This window comes from Hypanus sabinus, chromosome 20 (assembly GCF_030144855.1).
Source record: "Hypanus sabinus isolate sHypSab1 chromosome 20, sHypSab1.hap1, whole genome shotgun sequence".
Lineage (NCBI taxonomy): Eukaryota > Metazoa > Chordata > Chondrichthyes > Myliobatiformes > Dasyatidae > Hypanus > Hypanus sabinus.
Genome location: NC_082725.1, coordinates 34,479,935 through 34,495,884, shown reverse-complemented (window position 1 = coordinate 34,495,884; position 15,950 = coordinate 34,479,935). Strand labels below are relative to the sequence as shown.

At 38.9% G+C, this 15,950-nt stretch overlaps 1 protein-coding gene across 3 annotated transcripts in view; it reads left to right on the top strand.

The window, feature by feature from the left end:
- fhod3b (formin homology 2 domain containing 3b) overlaps positions 1-15,950 on the top strand; it is a 519,315-nt gene that overhangs the window by 249,438 nt on the left and 253,927 nt on the right. For all 3 annotated transcript variants that reach the window (XM_059945317.1, XM_059945318.1, XM_059945319.1), the window contains one exon: positions 676-743. In XM_059945317.1, coding sequence (XP_059801300.1) covers positions 676-743 — 68 coding nt within the window. The remainder of the gene's footprint in view (positions 1-675; positions 744-15,950) is intronic.

Genomic DNA, 15,950 nt, shown 5'->3' with positions numbered 1-15,950 from the left:
TGATCTTTCACTAAAAGTGGGATGTTTGTCTCTCTGCAAAGGCTGCCTCACCCACGGACAAATTCCACCGTTTTCAAATTTCTAGCATCTTCAGTATTTAACTTTTGCCACACCAACTTCATGATATGAAGTGGCAGAGGCCTTGTAAAAAGGCACAGAGTGACTCCTGTTGTGCGTAGGTGCATCTTAGCTTGTGTTCTCTTGGATCTTTATGTGCATTTTCCAATTAAACATTTAAGGCTTTCAACGTCAGATGAAGTATTTTTGGCTTCTCTTTGTTGAGGCTAATTATAGTATTGTGTTTATGGACTAAGATCAGTGCAAGGAAAAAATGCCTCACATGTGTGATAGATTTATAAAACAAATGACAGCTGACAAATTCCAAAGATAAGGGATATTAGCTTTCAGTTAGTATGTAGCCATCTAGCCAGGCACAGACTAAGACAAATATTTTTGTGTAAAAGGACGGCAGTATCCTGTGCCAAGCCTTGTGTTGATGCCTCAGTGAGGTATGCAGTCTTTGAGGACCATGCATCTGGGAAAATGTCCATCAGTTAAACTCAACTGTTCTGCCCTTCGGTTTGTCACCGCAACTCACTTTCTTAGCCTATGTTATTAATCTTCTTGTTTACTTTCCAGTAATAAAATAAATTGCTTTTCTTTCCTGTTTTGCAGAAAAACTCTACAATTCGTGTGGCCGGGAACTCAGAAGAGCCCTTTTTTCTCTCAAGCAGATATTCCAGGTTAGTGTTGATTGACACCTCACTAAGACACATATAGTACAGTTTTATACTAATTGATGTCGTGCTCAAAGGCAGAGTGGATGGGCTAGTTCTGACAAATCCCACCGAGGCAGATAATCCAGTTTGGTACTGATCTGTAACTCAGAGCTGACGTCGATGTGCAGTCATGTCTTGTAATTCCTGGGAAGTTCAGAAATGTTGTCAATTTGATGATGACATTTAGTGTTTTATGTGAGCTATTACAGGAAACTCAAAGGAGCATGGTGGTGAATAAACAACTGCAGGCCAAATAAGTAGAATTGCCTTCATAGGTGGGTTTTTCCCTCAAGAATGAACTAACTTGGTATCTTGGCCACTGTTCTGTGGAATATGGAATCATACGGTTCACTATAATGTAAAATTATCATGTTTTGATGATGAATGCATATACTCAGACATGTAAGCAATGGATTAAAGCCACAAATGAACAAATCCAACCCCTGGCATCTATGAGATGGTTACCATCTGACCAGAAGACCACAAGTATGTTGTGTGCTAAAAGACACGTGTCAAAAGAATACCAACTAATACATCATTATGTCCTGCCTCTTGCTTTATATCGGAATAACACCTGATGTGACAAAATCAGTGTTGGAGGTCTCAAGGGGTCCCCACTGGACCTTAAAAAGACAGTTTTTAGTGGCTAAGAAGCCACCAAACATTGAGAGCTAAAATTGCTTACAGCTTCTAGAATCCTCCACTGATGGCTGTGAACAAGTTTTTTCCTTATTTTTTTTACCAAAATAAAAATATCAGAATTCATCTGATTAAAATGACCGAGATGCAAGAGCTAATGGGCATCTAACTAAAAAAAACTCATGGATGAAAAAATCTATGCCTCAATGGATAAGAAACTTGAATGCTGAGATCCAGTGGTAAAATCTTGACCAAAAAACAGATAGGTGAAAAGAAAATGCAAATACAGACATGTGCTCACATTCATAGATTTTTCATATCACCCAAACCATCTGTGGACATCACCAGGATCCAAGAACAGCAGTAAACCTATCAAGGATAAAAAGGACTGGCAGAGGCCCCTGTAAGGAGCATTTTAAAGAGCTCAACAATTGTGACTGCTTCCTTCCTGTGAGCACGCTTGAGTCTATTCCATGGCAAGCAGTTGCATTTAGCCTTAACATTTCCTTGGATTAATAAAGTTCACCAACCAACTGAAAAATATGAAGGGCTCAGAGGCAGATTGTTCCCCTACTATAAATTTAGAAACTTAAAGGAGGGGAATTTCAGAAATTTGTCTCCTGCACTGGACAAAAGGAAAGAGGACAATATGCCAGGCAACTTTAAAAATGCTATATTTTTTATAATTTTCTAGAATTCAAGTTAAGAGATCGTAATGTAAGAAATACAGAAGGATCTCCCTGCTGCCTGCAATAGGAAAGTCATCACATTGGTCGTCCTCAACTGCTTCCTCCCAGTGTCTGAAGGACTCTTTCCCCAAGTCATGACATGATCCCATCCATCCCGAGGCACAATGATTATGACGTTCATGTTGGTCACTGTATAAAGTTGTTGACTCAATTGAGAGGAACTGTGGACCACCCACCCTCTATTTAGCTGCTTCCGAAAGTTCAAATCGTTTTACTCTAATGTGATGGTACACAACTTGTATTTTTGAGGAACAGATTCAGTACAGACCCATTCTCAGTGCAGAGTTATGTCAAGCAAGCTGCATTATCATCCTAATATTTTCCTCAGTCATTCTTACCATAGTCACACACCTCCCTTTCAACAAGTTTTCTGCTGGAGTGGAGCTAATTTAAATCGGAAACATTTAAACTTGCATAACCCTGTGCTAGTGTGGAGATCACCTGAATGTTAGCCACTGAGATCATGATTGTGCAAGTTTAGAAACTTGTGGGTTCATCTATTGAAGTGTTAAAGAAAATGGTCCTCAAAAAAATGTTTATTCTCTGAGAATGAACTTCTGTAACAAAATCCTGAAATGCATTTTTGTTTTCCTCTCCCTCATGTCATTGAAAGCAGATATCATTGTTGAAATTTGTAACTTCATTCAGTATGTCAGCTCAGCCCTTGGTTGTTTGAGGAAAAATATTTTAATGTCATTACCTCAAATGCAGCATAAAACTCATGGTCTGTATGCTGCAAGATGAGATTGTCTAGTGGGCAGAAAAATGAATTTATGTCCCCAAAGCCAGCTGAATAAAATGTAATGTCCCTGCCAGTTCATGGGAAATCCTAGCCACCAACTGTTCAAAATGGAAATGGGGATTTTGGAATGGCATTGAGAACCTCCAGTTTCTTTACCAGAACAAATGGGGGAAGAGAACAGTATGTCCCAAACAGCTAGCCTGCTTTCCTCATTGCAGTCCCCTGCCCTCACCTGCAAGTCCTGCAATGGTCTCACCAGTCTCATCTGTCCACACTACACTGGAGAAGAAATGGACTGACTAAGAAAGGGAAATAGTCTAGGTTAGTCATCAACAACACACACAAAATGCTGATGGAACACAGCAGGCCAGGTAGCATCTATAGGGAGAAGCGCTGTCGACGTTTCGGGCGGAGACCCTTCGTCAGGACTAAACTACTTTCAAATCTCTTACTATCTTTCCTTTCGGTTGGTCCTGACGAAGGGTCTTGGCCCGAAACGTCGACAGCGCTTGTCCCAATAGATGCTGCCTGGCCTGCTGTGTTCCACCAGCATTTTGTGTGTGTTGTTTGAATTTCCAGCATCTGCAGATTTCCTCGTGTTTGTCCCTTAGGTTATTCATCATTTGTGTTTTGCAATAGTGTGTTGTGTATCTGAGGTATCCTGTCCTTACTGACCTGTGTAGGGTGAGCTGATCTCAATCTGGTCAGTAATCAGACTCTATTTTATCTCTAGATTAACGAAAGCTAAAAAGTCAAGTTTACTGTTCCTCATTGACATGAGATTCTGCATGTGCTAGAAATTTACCGCAGCACACACAAACTGCTGGAGTAACTCAGCAGGTCAGGCAGCATCTATGGAGGGAAATAACAGTTGGTATTTCAGGCTAAGAGCCTTCATCTGGACTGGAAAGAATGGGAGGTGATCCAGTGCAGGAAGCTGGTGGACTACAAGCTGGCAGGTAAAGGGTGAGATCGGGTGAGGGCAAGTTGGGCGGATAGGGGAGGGGAGATGATATGAGAAGTTGGTAGGTGACAGATGAAAGAAGTAAAGATCAGAAGAAGGTATCGGAGAGGAGAGGACAGTGGACCATGGAATAAATGGAGATAAATAGGGACTGGAGGGAGATTGAGGGTTGTTAAGGAATAGAGAAGGTGTGAGGGGGCCACCAGTATGGGGGAATACATAGAGGGAGAGGGGAGTTGTTACGAGAAGCTGGAGAAGTCGATGTGCAGGCCCTTCAGGTTGGAGATTACCCACACAGAACAGGCATGTGGGAAATTGAATTGAAATGAGTGGCCACTCAGAGATCCTGGCTGTTGCAGCAGACAACGCAAAGATACTTGACGATGCCGTCACTCAGTCTGCATTGGGTCTTACTAATGTCGAGGAGGCCAAACTCAGAGCGTCCAATACAGTAAATGACTCCAACAGATAGTGTCACCTCTCCTGGAAGAACCATGTAAAGCCTTGAAAGCTGGTGAGGGCGGAGATGTAGGGTCTGGTGTACTTGTCACAGTGATGGGGATGAAATGTCAAGAGGGAGACTTGTGGATAAGGGAAGCACGAAGAGTGGTCTGTGGGAAGTTGGTGGAGTAGTGGTCGCGAGGGGAAGATGTGCCTGGTAATAGTATCTTGTAGATGACGGTGGAAGTTGCGCTGAATGATGTGCTGGATATTGAGTCTCAAGATGTGGCAGGTGAGGACAAGGAGAGGTAGGAGGGCACGTGGAAATGGGTCAGTGTGAAGATAGCATTGATAATCGTGAAGAGGAAACCATTTTTTTTTCTGAATAAAGAGACCATCTCAGATGTCCTTGAATGAAAAGCCTCATTCTGATAACAAATTCAGCAGAGGTAGAAGAAGTGAGAGAAGGAATAGCATTTTTGCAAGTGACAGGGTGGGAAGAGATATAGTCAAGACAACTGTCAGTGGGTTTGTGAAATATATCCGTAGATAATTTGCTTTTGGAGATGGAGTCAGATCAAGAAAGAGGTATCTGAGATGGACCAAGTAAATTTGAGGGCTGGCAGAAAATTGGGTGCAGAATCGATGAAATTGATGAGCTCAACATTGGTGAAGGAAGCAGCATCAATGCAGTTGTCGATGTAGCCGCGAAAGAGTTAGGTAGCATTCCGGAGAGGCTTGAAACATAGACTGTTCCAAACAGCCGATTGGAAAAGTAGGCACAGCTGGGGCCCATGCAAGTGACCATTACCATAAATTTGGTTTGCAGAAAGTCAGTGAAGCCACTCAAAAATGTGCACAAACTCATGGTGGATGAGAGTAGGTTTGGGTTAAATTGAAAAACAAAGGACTTAGCAGGTTAGGCAGCAGCTGAGGAGAGTCATCAGCCTGAAATGTTTACTTTTACTACCATAGAACCATGAGTATTTCCAGCATTTGTGACCTTCAGTCTAAGTTGTGCTGTTTTCTGTGTTGAATATTGTATTGCTGCACAATCTTTATGGTTTCAGGTGGCTCCTTAGAAGAAACACTGAAAAATTATTGGTGACTAGTTCTGTTCTCCAGAGAAGATTGGTTCTTTCAGAACAGGAGGGAATTTATTTGGAGGAAGACCTACATTGCACCTGCAATGTAGATAAGATATCAAAATGTGACTAACAGAAAAATTTGTTTCTAATTTATTTCTGGGACCAGTAATGACAGCCGCCTGGCTGTGAAAGAAAAGTTGGTTCTTAAAATGAAGGTAGCTAATATCCAGGAAGTATCAGTGTCATGTAATTAGTGGTTGAGTGAGACTTGTGATTAACTAGTAAAGGAGCCTGTACAGACAAATGAGAGATGGTCTTGAAAGAAAAGCTATTATACTAGAGGATCAGTGTTTGATTTCTGCTCCAAACCAGGGGAGTTTACCTCCTAATTTAGAATGTGTTGACTTTTCCCCAATAAATACTGTATTTAATGGATGTTGGCAATCATGTGGTATGCTATGCAGTGAGATACTTTTCAAAGCCTCTTTTATGAGTTTTATTATCAGGAAGGGAGTTCGTGATCTATGATGTACAGCTTGGCATCTCTCACAGGCATGAGATTATGATACTTCGAGATTAGAAAGTCCAGTCAGTCAATCATACTTTATTCACTTCTTTTCTACCCCATCAACTATAGTAATTGGAATATAATGCTGTGTTGTTGAAGAACCTCATCTGCAATAGGCCATTTGTGGCCTATTTTATCATTCAGTATGGCTTTTACTTTTCCTCAGCTTTGCGCTTTGTGGTGTACTCACACCTTGATTCCCTTTTTTTTTTAAAAAATATGTTAATTGCTAGCATCAGTTCATTTGTTTTTGCATTACAGAATTGTTAAAGTATCTTGAACAACCTTTTACTGCCTGTGCTGCAAACCTGCTGACATGTATTTGTGTCAGTGAAATATTCCTGGCATAAATATTTAATCGTGTCTTCATTCAGGTATTGCCTATAGGAGCTTTAAATTATACAAATTTTCCTTGGCCCTTTGAATGGGCTTCACTCACTTAATAGTGATAAATTATTTGAGATGCTATCCTCTAGTCTTATTCATGTAATTTCCTAGTGTATTTTTCCTTTGCATCCAACAATAACAAAAGAAACCAAGATGAAGATTACAGGAACCTGAATTTTCTTTGTAGAATTTAAATTATAATGCAGGTTTTCAGATAATGAAGGCAATTGTAGTTGTAAGTAGTACAATAAACTGTTAACCCAGCAGAGCTCAGAATAAAGAACAAGCAGGAATTATTGCCTGATATCTCGAAGTTCTGGCATTCAGCTACTGTTGAGTTATTTATATGGAAGGGATACTTTCTGTAATATCTTATTTGATGACAGTTTGTTACATTAAAGCTGTTCCAAGTCTGGTTTTCAAAATGAGTCATGTTCTAGGTTGAATGCCCTCAGACTAATTCTACTTGTCTTACCCATATAGACGTAATCAGTAGTTGGGCACAACTCCTTGTATACATCTCATCAATTTTGCACAGATCCACATACTGCAGAGTGCTTTGTCAGTCTGTAAACGCTGTTCCATTTTCAAATTCAGTAGTCCCCACAGCCACCTTGTCACTCATTTCTCTTATTTCTCTGTGATTATCATAATGACGGTGGACATGAAGCTGAGACAAAAGTCTTTGTTGGTGTTCCCAGAAACAGCAGAAGGAAGAAGGATCTTGGATTGGGTTGCAGGTCTAGTGCAAAGATAATAAGAATAATGTTCTTAAGCTGGACTGGGACCTGGAACAAAGAATGTGCAGGGGACCGGTTATGCACTTGGACTAAATATGATGTCTTTTGTAGGGGGATATGTGGAGAGTTTTGACAATATTAAAGGAGTATTTCTTTATTTGAAGAACAATATTAATAAAAGTTGAATTTGAAGTAGAAGAAAAATCAAGTTAAAGAGGCCCAAAAGAGGAAAGAGAAAAATATTGCTGCAATCGAATGAAACATAATATTTGGAAATGATAGTCAGGATTGATTTTGTTTGTAAATCAGTCTCTGAAGAATAGAGGAGACAAGGCATTGATTGTCAATGAAAGGATACTATCCAGCATATGTGATGGTGACATGACCTTAGACAGGACTAGAAAATTAATATTTTGGTTTATGTATTTTAAGTAGTGATATGAAATGAAAAAAAGCTTATAGTTTGGAGGGAATATGGATAGTAGTGCATGTGGAGTCCATGTTTGAGAGAAGTGATGTTAGGTTAAAACAGCAATTTCTGTCAAACAATGGAGTACAAAGATGGCCTGATGAGGTTACTGCTAGAGACAATTAATGTCCCCAAGGGAAGGGATTGATGCATTTGTGACAGTCACAGTTCTAGAGTGGATTTACAGCTGTAACAAACAGGGCAAAGAAACGTAAACAAATATTCCCAAGACTGACTGAGTAGAAGTAATTAATTGGCTCAAAGGAGATTTTGTTTGAATGGATCAAGGCTGTTTGCTTCATCTCCGTCAACAAGGAATGAAAGAACACGAGGTAGACAATGCATGCATATGGCATGAAGTCACTGTAGAAACTAGGATGATTGAGGTCTAAACATGAAAAAAAAGTATGGAAGTGCATTATTTTAATCATATTTCACATTTGCAATGGATGTGAAAGTACAGGCCTGATTTTAAGAAGGATAATTTTAGCTTTGGTGGGATGACTTGATGTAGCTTGCATTTTGATATGGAATAGAAGTAAATTTTAAAGTTAAGAATCATATCATTGAACCTTTTGACAATGTAGGATTGAGGTACTCTAGTAAACTTGAAGGCAACTGAAAATGAGATGGGAGTGGAGGCGGGGAGGGAGAGTTCTTCTGGCCGGAGCTTTTCCAGAACAAAGGCGGCTGGTTTGCGGATGTTGGAGAACAATCATTTCATGATGGGACAGCTACTTCATCAATGGATGGTGGATGGTCACTGAAGATTGCACAATATTTGAAACGTCTTGGAAATTGAATCTCATAAATTGATGAAATTGAATCTACAGAAGAACAGTTTGAAATATAAGTTCTAAGCTCAGAACATTTTGATCCATTCAAGTCCACAAAAGAATAACAGTGAACAGAAAGCCTGCAAATTTCCAATGTCCCAAAGTACATTTGTATATGTTGATCTCTAACAGGAAAAACTATTCCAGGTGTAATATACCTCAGCCCAAGATTTTCATTCAAAAGTTTAAGGTGTGCTTGATAGACCTCAGTAGTTTTTTTTTAAAGTTAAAAGTTCAAAGTAAATTTATTATTGAAGTACATACACTGTATGTCACCTTATACACCCATGAGATTTGTTTTCTTGAGGGCATTCACAGTAAATACAAAGAAATGCATAAATCAAATAAAAACATCATGTAATAAAATGGACAACCAATATGAAAAATAAAATAATTTATCTAGAAAAATAAACAAACAAATATTGAGAACATAAGATGTATAGTCCTTGAAAGTGAATCCATTAGCTGTGGGAACTTTTCAATGATGGGGTGAGTGAAGTTGTCCCACCTGGTTCAAGAGCCTCATGGTTGAAGGTTAATAACTGTTCCTGAACATGGTGGTGTAAGTCGTGATACTTCTGTAGCTCCTTCCTGATGGCAGCACTGAGAAGCGAACTTGCTCTGGATGGTGGGGGTCCTTGATGATGGATGCTGCTTTCCTGCTGTAGCTTTTTTTTAAAAAAAGGGGTTTTATTAGCTTATCAAACTTTTTGTTTAAAATCAAAACAGTTAAGTTGCTTAAGGCAAGCATTAACTGGATTAATCTGATGTTAAAATGAATGGTACCTATGTGTATATGAGTGTTTCTTCCATAATCGATAACATTACTGTTGATGTCAAAGACCAGCATTGAATAACATGCTTAGTGGCAGCCAAGCTTTACAACCTCCATGTTTCTGTATCCCAGTCCAACAATGCTTATTTAAAGGAAAAAAAATTAAGGGATGTGGGATTCACAGGCTGAGCCAGCATTTAATTACCCTTCCCCAGATGCCCTTGGAAAAAGTGGTAATGAGCATGCCCTTTCAAATGCTCTCATACTTTGGGTGTCAGTATACCCATTCTGCTGTTAAGGTAAAACTTCCCAGATTTTGATCCAGCAACAGTGGAGGATCAGCAATATATTCCTGCATCAGAGTAGTGTGTGGCTTGGAGGGTAACTACCAAGTGGTAGTGTTCTGATGCTTTTGCTGTCCCTGCACTCCAGCTTAGGGGTTCCCAACTTAGCATCCACGCAACTATTATTAATGATATCGGTCCAGTGTATTAATAAAAAGGTTGGGAGTCCAGCTGGTAGAGGTGTGGATTTGGAAGGTGTTGTCTAAGGAGACTTGGTGAGACTGCATGTGTAATGTACTGTATAATCTAGAGGTCAGACATCTTGAAATGTACCAGTATCATAGTGCATAGCCAGCATCACACCGACTTTCATGCAGATGTTCCATACACTTGCAGAAAATTGAGGATATCATCAAGAGATGGTGTTTCCAGCACTTCATTTATGACTCTTGCCATCTGAAATGTACCCTCTTCTTGGTACTACCATCAGGGAAGAGGTAAAGGAGCCTGAAGACTTGGACTGAACATTTTAGAACCAGCTTCTTCCTTTCCCCATGAGATTATGGATGGTCCATGATCCTATGAGCATTAATTTGTTATTCCTTTATGCATTATTTTATTTAGTTTTGTAATTTTTAGTAAAGTTAATGTTTTGCATGTACTGCTGCAGCAAAACAACAAAATTCACAGCGTATCTAAATACTGTGTGATGCCATCTTCAGTCTAGTTATGTGATTACTATAATACTCAGAAAGGAAAACTGGCCTAATTTAACCACACACAATAACAGGATTTGAGTTATTTATTGTTCAGTCAAATTAACTGGTCAAGAGTTGGCTGGATTTACTTCATACAACTATGCATTGAGTTTGCAACTATTGAACAATTCATTCCCCTTGAATTTTTTGTTTCAAGCCCGACCCACAGAATGGCATGTTATAAGTTCCCTGGAAGCACAGGACACCCTTGTCCAGACAAGTTGGGCCAAGAGCTGAATGAAAGATAAGCCAATGCTGTGATTAAGATAAAATGTATTTTCCTTTTGTTGGATAGAATTGAAATTAGTAACAGAGATTATCAATGATTTGTATGATGTAAACACGTTTCATGTGATGTTGCCAACAAATATTCTGAGAGTTTCTCACAAAGCTATGAAACAGGAGCAATATATTATTAGTAAAACTAAATCACTCGGGTCAGATTTGAGTAATATTAACATGCAATTTTTATGTAGCACCATTGCCAAACATACTTCAGAGGTGTTGGGAAAGCAAACACAGAGTTGAGAGGTTTTGGGATGAAGATGGACTGAGTTACATGAAGGATCTTCGAGGAAGATTCTGCAGAAATGCTGGAGGAACTCAGCAGTTCAGGGTGCATCCATGGAGGAGAATTAATAGTTAACATTTCAGGCTGGGACCCTTTATCACAACTAGAATTCCTCACCCCGTCCTTTCCCTTCTGATCTAAGAATGTAAGTGGAGAAGAGCTGTGAATACAGTAGAAATTTATATATTCATTGTTTTGGTGGTCGATGGAGGTGGAGGGGAATAATAATGTACATCTATTCATGACAATTTCACTGAAATACAAACATGGATTTTTGTAGCTTTTGGCAACTTGAAGTTTGCTGCAGTATGTATATTGCTAGAGTGCAGCTTCACACAAGCAGACAGACACAGTCATGCATGCAGTTGCAGACGGGCACAGATATGCAGACACAGACTAGACAGAACTTGGTATTAGGCATTTCATGGGCAACAGAATTTTGGATACTGGTAAATTTGCACTCGATGTATTTGAGGAAGGTCAGTTAGACAGGGATGCGGTGCAATAGTAAACTTGAGGACAATTGCAAGGGTGAAATTTTCAGCGACACGTGAGGTAATAGAATAGGGAGAGTATATTGGAATTGGGTAAGTAAATGGGTGATTGATGGCCAGTGCAGGCTTGATGGGCCGTGGTACCATGTGTCGAATTGCAAATCATCTGTTACTCAAAATAAATTATTTATGTGTCATGATAGGTTCCCTCATTTTGCATTGAACTTTGTGTGCTTTTGGTAATGAAGTGGGTAGCATAGTGACACAGCAGTCATTGTTGCTGCTTCATTCACTGCTCCCAGAACCCAAACTCTGTTGTGGCTATTCTATCAGCTGCTTCATTTCCCTGTCACGTCCCAAAGAAATTCTGGTTGGATAATTGACCATTGTAAAGTACCCCTTGCTGCAAGTGGCAAAAGAACCAAAGGGGATTGGAAAGGCATGTGAGTGATAATACATGTGTTTCTGAAGAAGGGGAATGGAATTAAAGGGATTCCTCTGCTCACACCGAGTATGGTCCTGATGAGCTTATTGGCCTTCTGCTTTGTTGTAATGAGCAAACATTAAATAATTGAAGTTAGGCTGCTGTGGTCTCAGTTCCATGTGGCAGATGGGCTTAAATAGCAGATGTTACTGCCCTCTGGAAACTTGTTTTGTAACTGCAGGAGACCAGGTCCAGTTTTTACCCTCAACTGCATTTAATCCTTTAAACCAAAGGTCTATGAGCCAGTCCTTATTGGAGGACCAGAGGTGGAAATGGTCAGCAACTTGAAATTTCAGATGACCTGTCCTGGACCCGGAATGTAATTGTCAAGAAAGAGCAACAGCATCTCTACTTTGGAGTTTCCAGAGATTTGGCATGACATCAAAAGCTCTTGAGAAACGTCCGTAGATGTGTGTATTGACTGACTGCATCACAGCTTGGTATGGAAACGCAGATGCCTTTGAATGGAAAATCTGACAAAAGGTGGTAAATTCAAGCCAGTACATCGTGGGTAAAGCCCTCCCAACCATTGAGCACATCTCCATGAAATGCTATCATAGGAAAGCAGCATCCATCGACAGAGATCCCCACCATCCAGGCCATGTACTTTTCTTGCTGCCGCAATCAGGTAGAAGGTTCAAGCGCCGCAGGACTCGTACCACCAGGCTTAAGAACAGGTACTACCCCTCATCCATCAGGCTGTTGAACAAAAGGGGATAATTACAATCACTTGCCTATCCATTGAGAAGTTCCCACAACCAATAATCTGATTTTAAGGACTCTTTATCGTGTTATTTCATGTTCTCATTACTTATTGCTATTAAATTGTACTTGCATTTGCTCAGTTTGGTTGTCTTCTGCATTCTACTTGACCTTTCATGGATTCATATTTACTATTCTGAGTATGCCTGCAGAAAAGTGAATTTCAGGGATGTATGTGGTGACATATATGTACTCTTGATAATTAATACATTTTGAACCTATTTGGATTACGTAGCCATGTCAAGAATATTATTGAGACCTGTAGCATCCATGAAAATATACTCAGTTCCTCTTCATTCCACCAGTCGAGTGAGTGCTGGGATCCATCCATCCATCAAATCAGTATTTATTTATGGAATAAAACCTGGAAATGATTGACAATGTTAATGGGCAAATGCTCAGAGCCTCTATTGCTAATAAGCCAATGTAAAACCATATTATTTTTCTCATCAGGGATTAATCAATAATTCTAGGCTTGGTTTAAAAAAGATCTTAAGGGAGTTTGATTAATCCAAACAAGTCTGGCAGATGTTTAAAAGCTTAAAATCAGATTTAAAGAGCTGATTTTTTTCATTGCTCAAAGGGACCAATACAGTCAAAGGTCAAAGGAGACAATAAACTATCTGCCTTTCCACAACTTGAGATGACACAGGTTTGGAGAAGTTTGATGTCATTACCTGTTTTAACTATCTAGCGACGGCATTTCCAGCTGGATTTTTAAGTTATCCCCAAGTGAAAATTGACATTGACATCTATCAGTTTTATTTACCTGCGGTAGTTTTCCCTTTATTATTCAAAAAGAATCGAACCACCAGCACAGGGACATTCAATAAACATCAAATTGATTGTACTAATGACTTTTCTTAATCTATATAACTGTCTTTCTAAATAAGGTTCTAAATTCTTCTAAGTTTCAGATAAATTTTGCAAAAGTTTTTTTGAAATATTAAAGAAAAACTCAGTAAAGAAACTGAGAGGATGCAAAATTATTTTAATACATTTTTTCATGGAAACTGTTACCTTTAGTCAGCTTGTCTTTTGCACATTGGTTGTTTGCCACTCTTTGTTTATGTATGGCTTTTAATAAATTCTGATGTATTTGTTTCTTTTCCTATAAATGCTTGCAAGAAAATGAATTTTAATGTTGTACGTGGTAATGTACGCTTTGATAGTAAATATGACTTTGAGATTTTAAAAGGTTGAATGGGATGATTCAGCTTAGGAAATGGGCAGCAGGATTTTGGACGTGTCTAACTTTTTTGTCAATTGGAAGGTGAGATGTTGAGCAGGAAAGCATAGGGATGATCAAGTCTGGGTAAAATTGCAGATGAGCAGAATTTGGGTTGGGGGGATGGAAATAGCTTGCAGATTTTGGTGATGGAGTGGATGTGTGGTGAAAGGGACACCTTTGGTTCAGGTGGGATGGTGAGGTTATGAACAGTTTGGATCAATCTCAGCCATCAGTGGTTGGGGAATAAATTTTGTGATAGAAATCGAAGATAATCTTGTGCCTTTTAAAAATGTAGCTAGAGCACATTTATTTTTCTACTTATATTTATTTAGTTCTGGTAGTTGTTCAAGCTGTGTCAGAATCAGTGACAGTGAAGGTTTTGAGGGCGTGAGCAATTCAAGTAGATTTATTAATGCCGTTGTGTTCATAACTAATGACGGGCAATAACTGATGCCTTTGCCAGCAAAGACCAGCTTGAGATTTGATATTTGATGTTGAACTAAAATGTGTCCCTATTCCAGATGGAGAATAGCTTTTGGTGGTAGTGCAGTTTTCTTTTTGACTACCTGGAATCTTTGAAACTACAAGCAATTATTTTCATAGTTTAGGTGAGGCCAGTGCTACATAATTTTTTTTAATGTAACTACTGGGAACAATTAATATATGAGTGAATTCCTGGAGATCCCCAGAACAGAAAGATTAATGTTTCAGCTTGTTGGGGGTTCTGTCAGTTTTTTCTCCCCCTAGATGCATCCAAATAGAAATGGAAATCAGTGCATCTCACTTATTTGTCATGTAGTTTATGATACAGTGGTTGAGTAGATAGTTTATAATCCCTTGAAGATGTATTTCCTTCTGAAAGTTTATTCTAAACCAAATTGAAGAAGGCAGTAAACATGAGATTACAGTATGCATATGCTGGAAATCTAGACCAAAATACTAGAGGCACTCAGCAGGACAGACATGAATTATGGAGAAAAATATGTAGTCAATGTTCAGGGCAGAGACTCTTCATCAGGACTCTTTCCTATTGAAGAAAGTTGTGTGCATTTGTCCATGAACATTGATGATGATAATTTTCCAGTGCAACTGCATTCTCCCTTAGTTAATCAATTCTTTGAATCAGAGAACTTGCATTTGAACTAAAATGTTAAATATACTATAGTATTTAGGATTAAAGACAGAAATGGTATTTATTTATGTCAAGCTATTAATTACTTAACACAAAGATGCACAAGTATTATCAGGAAGGTGGTTCTTAGCTGGATCCCATTAACCTTTAAGGGATATTACATAAGGACTCCTAAGTCCCTTTGCACCTCTGATTTTTAAATATTATGCCCATTTAGAAAATGGTCTATGCTTTTGTTCCTTCTTCTAAAGTGCACCATCATATGCTTCCCGACTACATATTCCATCTGTCTCTTTGCCAATTCTTCCTATCTGTCTGCCTTTCTACAGCCTCCCTGTTTCCTCAACACTACCTGCCCTCCTAGTTATCTTCAAGTAAACAGCAAACTAATTTGGAAGTCTTATAACATGTACACATTTTGTGATTTTGAAGGGCAATGCCTTGATCTGAGAGGGAAAAGAAGCATGCTTTGAGTTTGTCTCTGGCCTGCTTGTCCAGCTGCCTCAAGGTACATGGCTGAGCCTACATCAGTTGCCCATCTATATGGTTTATCTAACATGTGCAATACAAGAGTCTTTTCGTTATTACTTTATTGTCCCCAAACTATTGATACTAGAGCGTACAATCATCACAGTGATATTTGATTCTGTGTCGTGCTCCTCGGAGTACAAATCAATAGTAAATATAATAAAAGTTTAAATTATAAATCATAAATTAAAATAAATAAAAAAATAGAAAAGGGAAAGTAAAGTAGTGCAAAAAAAGCCGAGAGACAGGTCCGGATATTTGGAAGGTACGGTCCAGATCTGGGTCAGGATCCGTTCAGCAGTCTTCCCGCAGTTGGAAAGAAGCTGTTCCCAAATTTGGCTGAATCTTGCTAATGAAGTAAAAAAAAAATCCAAAAAAAATTAAAATTAGCTTCCTAAGTTGGTGCAATTTGTCATTGTATATCTTACTATTTCTAATGTCCAGGAATGAATTAGATATTCATACACTTGTTAACATGAGCCTATGTGCAGTTTAAAACTGGGTCAATACTTTCCTAGAATATTAATGT